The sequence below is a fragment of the Cervus canadensis genome, chromosome 33, assembly GCF_019320065.1.
Source record: "Cervus canadensis isolate Bull #8, Minnesota chromosome 33, ASM1932006v1, whole genome shotgun sequence".
In the NCBI taxonomy this organism is placed as follows: domain Eukaryota; kingdom Metazoa; phylum Chordata; class Mammalia; order Artiodactyla; family Cervidae; genus Cervus; species Cervus canadensis.
In genome coordinates this window covers 13,659,492-13,668,149 of record NC_057418.1, presented here as the reverse complement: position 1 = coordinate 13,668,149, position 8,658 = coordinate 13,659,492, and the positions used below count along the sequence as shown (strand labels likewise).

Below are 8,658 nucleotides of genomic sequence, written 5' to 3'. Positions count from 1 at the left end.
TTTTATAGTTTCTGGTCTTACATTTAGATCTTTAATCCATTTTGAGTTTATTTTTGTGTATGGTGTTAGAAAGTGTTCTAGTTTCATTCTTTTACAAGTGGTTGACCAGTTTTCCCAACACCACTTGTTAAAGAGGTTGTCTTTTTTCCATTGTATATTCTTACCTCCTTTGTCAAAGATAAGGTATCCATGGGTTCGTGGATTTATCTCAGGGCTTTCTATTCTGTTCCATTGATCTATATTTCTGTCTTTGTGCCAGTACCATACTGTCTTGATGACTGTGGCTTTGTAGTAGAGTCTGAAGTCAGGCAGGTTGATTCTTCCAGTTCCATTCTTCTTCCTCAAGATTACTTTGGCTATTCGAGGTTTTTTGTATTTCCATACAAATTGTGAAATTATTTGTTCTAGTTCTGTAAAAAATACCATTGGTAGCTTGATAGGGATTGCATTGAATCTATAGATTGTTTTGAGTAGTATAGCCATTTTGACAATATTGATTCTTCCAATCCATGAACATGGTATGTTTCTCCATCTGTTAGTGTCCTCTTTGATTTCTTTCATCAGTGTTTTATAGTTTTCTATGTATAGGTCTTTTGTTTCTTTAGGTAGATATACTCCTAAGTATTTTATTCTTTTTGTTGCAATGGTGAATGGTATGTTTCCTTAATTTCTCTTTCTGTTTTCTCATTGTTAGTGTATAGGAATGCAAGGGATTTCTGTGTGTTTTCTGATAATTTTTAAAGCTTAACATCCATATTTCATGCAGATTAGAGTACAGTGGAGAAGGCAGTTGAGTGAGTAGTTTATAATATTAATTCATTTAATAACTGTACTTCCTTGATTACTTCAATTTTTGGTGTTTTATTGGCCTCAGTTCTAGCATGGAGACATTTAATTTTGCTTACAGTGATATATGATGTAAGAACCAAACTAGATGCTTTAAAAAAGCACTTTAAGACTATATATTTGACATTAATGGGCTTCCCAGGTGACTCACTGGGTAAAGAATCCTCCTGCAATCCTGGAGATGCAGGAGACATGGGTTCAATCCCTGGGTTGGGAAGATCCCTGGAGAAGGAAATGGCAACCCACTCCAGTATTCTCGCCTGGAGAATCCCATGGACAGAGGAGCCTGGTGGGCTGCAGTCTATAGTGTCACAAAGAGTTGAACATGACTGGAGCAACTGAGCATTCAACATTAATAGCAATTATTAATTATTATGATCATAGGTCTGTAATAATTATAACTTGGATATTTTATAAATTAAAGATAATATAGTTCTATTTTTTTTCTTCATGGTTTGAACTATTCCTTCAAGGGCAGTTTTCCTGTTTAATGCAGGATCAGATATTTGAATAGAGCAAGTTGATGCTACTATAACTTATTTCATGAATAAACAAATTCAATGTTCCTGACACAGAAATGTAATTTTCTAATAAAACATGATTTTTGTAGATATTTTTCCCTTTATTTCTTAGTCTACTTAAACTGTGAACAAACTTTATAAAGCTTGCAGGTGTATCAGGAAAAGATGCCATTTTATCATGTTTGAAATTAAATTGTTGTATCAATTAAGAGCAAAAGAAGAATGAGTTGAATAATTACCAAATCTTTTAGAATTTACATAAAATTACACTCATCTAAAGTCATCAGTTGAGTGATCACTTTTGATACATTTTTGTTTAATTTTACCTGGGAGCAGATGTGCAAAATTAGTATATGTTCAGTTTTACAACTGAGTTCAAAAAGTAACAAAAGTAAATTATAATAATTTGTAGTGCAATATAGTAAAGCCTAGTTTCTGCAAGAAAAAAATTATAATTATTTATGAATCTCTAGTACCTAGGTGAAAGTGAAAGTGAAGTCATGTCCGACTCTTTGCGACCCCGTGGATTGTAGCCTACCAGGCTCTTCCATCCATGGGATTTTCCAGACAAGAATACTGGAGTGGGTTGCCATTTCCTTCTCCAGGGGATCTTCCCGACCCAGGGGTTGAACCCAGGTCTCCCACATTGCAGGCAGATGCTTTAACCTCTGAGCCACCAGGGAAGCCCTAATACCTAGTACCTAGGTAATATGTGAATATCACATGTATCTAGAAAGATAACTTTAAGTCATGTCATAGTACCTTTTAGGGTATAGAGTATCTGTAGCTCAAACCATTCCTTTAAGAGGGAGGTTCTCAACAATGTGATTAGAAGACTGATAGCATATCTCATACTTTTAAGCAGCATCATTACAAGAAGCAATCAAGCAATGTTAGCTTTAAAGTAGCAGGAAGATCACTATGGCTCTAAGTCTAACATGTTCTGAAATAAACATTTCAAGTGACCTTAAAGGCTGCCCTATGAAGAATTTAAAACTTGTAGTGTCTAGAGTTTTAGAATTTCAGATTTTCCTCTAAGTGCTGAAGTGATATAGCAATCTGTCCTCAGAGATAATGGCCCATGGAGGAGCCAGAAACTTTAAAAGACAATTCTGAAACATGAAACAGATACTAAAATGGATAGAGGATCAAAGTCCTGTGAGAATGTAAAGCAAATCAGATTGTAAAGGATTTGGTGGTCAAAGTCATCTGAACAATGTGTAAAATTTTTAAATTTTTAAGAAGCCCATCCCACTAGATAAGTAAATTGTGTGTGTGTGTGTGTGCACGTGCGCACACACGCACATGCATGCTTATGTAATACAACAGAACTGTACATTATTCAGCAAGTAGTCTTGCTTTGTCACTAATGTCGACCTGCTTGAGAACCTTGCTTTAAAAGATCTTCATTATCCTTTTCAAAGGCTGCATTTCTTCCCTCCTCCCTATGGTCAGCTTATGATCTTTTGATAGTACAAGTTCTTTGTAGCAAAATCTCTAAAAAGTTGGCTGCCTAATGACTTTCTGCAGTCTTGAAGCCCTCTATGAATCCTTTATCCAAATGGTGCTCTTGGCTCCAAAGAAAATATTTTCTAGCTCTTATGCATTAGAGTAAATACCTCATCCTATATAAGGAAACACTTTCTTTAATTTCCTTGTATGGACTAGCTTTCTCTAAAAATAGGTGTCACTCCAGTCGTGCGGGGAGCCGGCCTGACTGCTCAGGCCCCTTCTCGGCCCTGAGAGAGATCAAAAGGTCCCTCTCTGTCCCGCCACCCCTGATTTGTTAAAGTGCAAATTGGCCTTTCTCACCTCCCTCAAGGAAATCGCTGCAGCCACCATTTGCCTATTTCCTGACTCTGATAAGATTATCGGGCTCCTGTGAATGGCTTATGTCTAGGTAGTCTTTACCTGATTGTAAGATGCTGGTGCCATGCTCTGCTGGAGTTAAGATAAAACTCCTAAAACTAGTATCTGCAGTTCTGCACGTATACAAGTCTTTGATCTAAAATTTGGTGAATCCTGTTAGTATATATATGTATGTTACGCCTCAATAAAGTCGTCGGAATCAGTCACAAGCTGACTCCGTCCCTCTCAACCCCATCTTTCTTAGTCTTTTATTTCTCAGGTGCACTGGTGATTGCGTCCTTGACCTGTTCATCTAGCCGGCAGGCCCGGCAAGTGGCGCCAGAACGAGGGACGTGGGCGGATCCCAGAGCACAGCCACCCAAAAATATTGAAAGTGATCCCGGGAGAAAGCCTCACCTATTCAGGTATCGTTGGAAAACTGTGGGTGGAGAGGGTATAGTTGAGAGTAAAAATTATGGGGCAAAGTAATAGTAGACAGTTCTTTGTTTCTATGTTAAAAACTATGCTAAAAGCTAGAGGAATTTCTGTCTCTAAACAGAAACTAGAAAGATTTCTTGTCTTTGTGGAGGAAACTTGTCCTTGGTTCCCAGAGCAAGGAACTATTAGCCTTGAAACTTGGATAAAGGTGGGAGAACAAATTCAAACAGTTTATACCCTCTGTGGACCAGACAAAGTTCCTCTTGATGCTTATTCTCTATGGACTCTAATAAGAGATTGTTTAAACCCAGAACACGAGAGTAGGAAATTTGAAACAGCCTTGAAATTTATAACACCCAAGTGTTCAGGTGCCCCCCAACGGGTAGCAGAGCACATATATGACTCCCCAATTGTTTCAGGTTCCAGAAAAAATGATAATGAGACTACTACTCTCGAACAAGACTCAGATTCGGAACTTTCTCCTGATGAGGAAGACGATTTAAAAGAGCAGGCTTTTGAGCATGACAAAGAAGGATGGGATGCCTTTATAGTAACTCAACAAAAGAATAAAGACCAAGGCTCCCCTTTTTCTGAACTTAGATGCTAACATCCATATCTCAGAGAATGGAACAACTAGACTTATCGCCCATAAATACAACTAGGCCGTTGCATTCTAAAACGCCATCTGTTATAGCCGGTTTAGATCCTGACCTGCTGCCGCCGCCGGTCCCGCTCCCTCCCCCTCCTCTCGCAGAAGCGCCTTTGATTCCAACAGCGCCAGTATATGTTCCATCTAGCCTAAAAAGGCCAGTACTTTCACCACTACAAATGGCTGTGAAAACAGCCCGAGAACAGGGTGAAAATCTTGAGGGATATTCTATGATTTTTCCTGTTTTTCAAGATGCTAATCATCGGAGGTATCATGAGCCTCTGCCTTTTAAACAACTGAAACAAGCTTGCGCTCAATACGGGCCTACTGCGCCGTTTACTCTAGCCATAATTGAAAGTCTGTCATCTCAATACTTGCCTCCTAATGATTGGAAGGCAGTTGCGCGAGCCTGTCTCTCAGGAGGTGATTATCTCTTGTGGCGCTCAGAATACGGGGAGGTCTGTGGCGTCATTGAAGACCGTAACCGCCGTAATAGGCTGCAGGTTACTTTTGACATGCTAATGGGGGAAGGACAATTTAGAGACCTTAATCAACAACTGACCCTTCCTCCCCTAGAATACTAAACGATGAGGGGCGAGCTGCTCTGGCATTGGTTGAAAAGGCCCTCTCTCAGCATTTTGCTACCTACTGTGATTTTTCTCAACCGTGGGGACTATATGTGTTTCCCTCTAAACATACCCCGACGGCAGTGTTATATCAAAATGCTCCCTTACAATGGATCCATTTACCTGTATCGCCTTCAAAAGTTCTTACTCCTTTTTTTGATTTCATTAGCCTCCTCGTTGCCAAAGGAAGGCGTCTTTCCAGAGAAATGTTGGGAGCCGATCCTGCTTACATTTATGTGCCCTATACCAAAGAACAGCAGGAATGGCTTTTTCAGTTTAATGACTCGTGGGCTTTGGCATTTTCCTCCTTTACAGGTCAAATTATTAATCATTTACCTTCTGATAAACTTTTGCATTTTGCCAGCCAGCATTCATTTATTTTTCCAAAGAATGTTTCTAATGTTCCTATTCAAGATGCTCTTACGATCTTTACTGATGGATCCTCCAATGGAACTGCTGCCTTTGTGGTTAATGATACCCCTTTCTCCTGGCAGACGAACTATACATCGGCTCAAGAAGTAGAACTTTCAGCCGTCCACAAAGTATGCTCACAATATTCCTCACAGTCTTTTAATTTGTTTACTGATAGCAAATACATTGCTCATGCTTTGCAATATATAGAAACTGTTCCCTTTATTTCTACTGTGAATTCTAACATTCAACATTTGTTACGTTCAATTCAGTCTCTGCTGCAACAGCGCACCTTACCCTGCTTCTTTGGACATTTACGTGCCCACACTGGGCTTCCTGGACCTCTATCTATGGGAAATCAGATGGCTGATTCTCACACTAGAGTTTTTCTTTCACAGGTGGAAGCAGCACAGCAATCACATGCGCTACATCACCAGAATAGTAATACTCTTCGTTTGCAGTTTCAAATCCCTCGAGAAACTGCACGACAAATTGTTAAATCTTGTCCTGTTTGCCCTAAGTTTCTTCCAGTTCCACATCTTGGCATTAATCCTCGCGGGCTTCTACCGAATCATCTTTGGCAAATGGATATCACTCATGTCCCTTCCTTTGGTCGTTTAAAGTACGTTCATGTATCTATTGACACCTTTTCAGGATATATTGTGGCATCCTTACAGACTGGTGAAGCCGCAAAACATTCTATCTCACATTGTCTTTATGCTTTTTCCATTTTAGGCACGCCAAAGATTATAAAAACTGATAATGGCCCCGGCTATGTCTCCTCTGCCTTCAAAAATTTTTGTTCCTCTTTTTCTATCACCCTAAAAACAGGCATTCCTTATAATCCACAGGGTCAAGGCATCGTGGAACGTGCTAATCAAACTTTGAAACTACAGCTTCAAAAAATACAGAGAGGGGAGCTCTACCCCCTTCTACCCAGAAATTACCTTAATCACGCTTTATATATTTTAAATTTTTTAATTTTAGATAAAGAAGGACATTCAGCCGCGCAGAGATTTTGGGACCCTCAGATTTCCAGCAAAAGGCCAATGGTCTTGTGGAAAGACCCGCTGGATAATAACTGGCATGGCCCAGATCCCGTGTTAATTTGGGGGAGGGGTCAGGTATGTGTTTTTCCACAGGACGCCGAAGCACCGCGCTGGCTCCCGGAAAGGCTGGTACGCCAGACGGAGGAGATTACTGAATCAGCAATTAGGTCGGCTGACTTTACAGCAGAGGAATCTTCTCCCGACAAATCAGCAGATGCATGAGTGTTAATGCATACTTATATTACGAAAATAGATCTGTTTCTTCTCCTAATGATTTTAATCGATTTGAGGGTAACTACTACCAAGTTTGGGACGAATATTTCTGGATGACCCCTGAAAAAGGACAGCTACTGACCCCTGCTGATATTTGCTGGGAGCAAAAGACTCATGTACCAACATTTGGAGGCCGAGAATTTCCAGGATATCACATGAAACATATGGGACTATTGCCTACCCACAAATGTAAGACTGTAATGGATGTAACGTTTATTGTCAACAAGTCTGTTATTTGGCCAGGGACAGATTGGGAAAATAGCCCTGGTATAAGATGGGTAGCCCCAAATAACACTCGATGGATTTGTGGATACAACCTTTGGCCCTGGCTCCCTGTAGGATGGGTGGGGAGATGTACCCTAGGGTTTGTGTTTGCCCCTGGGAGAATTCTAAAGAAAAAATTAGTCAACCTGTTAATTTACCTTATGTTAAAGCCCGGTGGTCACGCTCTGTTTTTCATTGGTATGATTATTTAGCCTCAATTTTTGTGCCCTCTTTAGGAGCCACTGATATTATGCTCAGGGTAGAGGCTCTGAACAATTTTACAAAACAAGCTTTGACAGATACTAGAAGAGCTTTAGAGGCTCTTAATGAAGAACAAAAACAGATGAGAAAAGCCGTTCTACAAAATCATATGGCTCTGGATATTCTAACAGCCTCTCAAGGGGGAACATGTGCCTTAATAAAAATGGAGTGTTGTGTATATATTCCTGATTATTCCTCAAATGTTTCTGATGCTTTAGAAGATATGAAACAACAAGTAGCTGCTATGGATTTTTCTGACTTCAGCATTTGGAGTCAGATATCTGCCTGGTTTCATAGTGGTTGGTGGAAATCTATAATTTTTATCATTATATGCATATTGTTATTGCTGTGTTTTGGCCCTTGCATTTGTCAATGCTTATCTGAGATGATAAATAAAAGATTGCTGATGTTTTCCCGTTTGCAAACGCGGCCATTTCCTTCGAGGGAGATATAATGGCCATTAGTCAAAAGAAAAGGGGGAGATGCGGGGAGCCGGCCTGACTGCTCAGGCCCCTTCTCGGCCCTGAGAGAGATCAAAAGGTCCCTCTCTGTCCCGCCACCCCTGATTTGTTAAAGTGCAAATTGGCCTTTCTCACCTCCCTCAAGGAAATCGCTGCAGCCACCATTTGCCTATTTTCCTGACTCTGATAAGATTATCGGGCTCCTGTGAATGGCTTATGTCTAGGTAGTCTTTACCTGATTGTAAGATGCTGGTGCCATGCTCTGCTGGAGTTAAGATAAACTCCTAAAACTAGTATCTGCAGTTCTGCACGTATACAAGTCTTTGATCTAAAATTTGGTGAATCCTGTTAGTATATATATGTATGTTACCCCTCAATAAAGTCGTCGGAATCAGTCACAAGCTGACTCCGTCCCTCTCAACCCCATCTTTCTTAGTCTTTTATTTCTCAGGTGCACTGGTGATTGCGTCCTTGACCTGTTCATCTAGCCGGCAGGCCCGGCACAGTCGTTCCCCAGTTCACTTATTTTTAATGCTAAATGAGCCAGAAGAGTTTAATTTCCAGAAAGAACAAAATGATTAAATACACCTTATGGAAAAATCATATCATAATCTGAAAGAGGTGAGACAGTTTATGGGCTTTTCACTTAAAATTTAGGAGTACTTTACCGTGTGTTACATGCTTTTATATTAAACATAACCATGCATATTTTATGGGATGGTGTATCAGCAGATGGAAAACTACATCATAAAAACATACCCATTCTAAATGAAGGGGGAAGAAAGAAATGAAATGAGTTATTTTGAATGTGACAAGGCAGTCCACAGGATTTTTTTTTTCTTTTTTTCACTGAAGTATAGTGGGTTTACAATATTGTGCTAGTTTCAGGTGTACAACAAAGGGATTCAGTGATTTCAGATTATTTTCCATTATAGGCTATTATAAGATATTGAATCCCTGCGCTGTACAGTGAATCCTTGTTGTTTACCTATTTTATGTATAGTTCAACTC

The 8,658-nt window shown here is 39.8% G+C and overlaps 1 protein-coding gene and 1 long non-coding RNA gene across 2 annotated transcripts; both read left to right on the top strand.

Annotated features, from left to right (window-relative positions):
* Positions 1-354: 354 nt before the first annotated feature.
* Positions 355-4,034, top strand: LOC122434191. The gene is made up of 3 exons (XR_006267290.1): positions 355-365; positions 1,704-1,705; positions 3,481-4,034. It is a non-coding gene; the product is annotated as an uncharacterized LOC122434191 (long non-coding RNA).
* Positions 4,035-6,606: 2,572 nt separating this feature from the next.
* Positions 6,607-7,777, top strand: LOC122433839 (endogenous retrovirus group PABLB member 1 Env polyprotein-like). The gene is given in 2 exon segments (XM_043456799.1): positions 6,607-7,060; positions 7,063-7,777. Coding segments are annotated over 2 exon segments (1,032 nt in total). The 3' UTR covers positions 7,641-7,777.
* Positions 7,778-8,658: the final 881 nt, after the last annotated feature.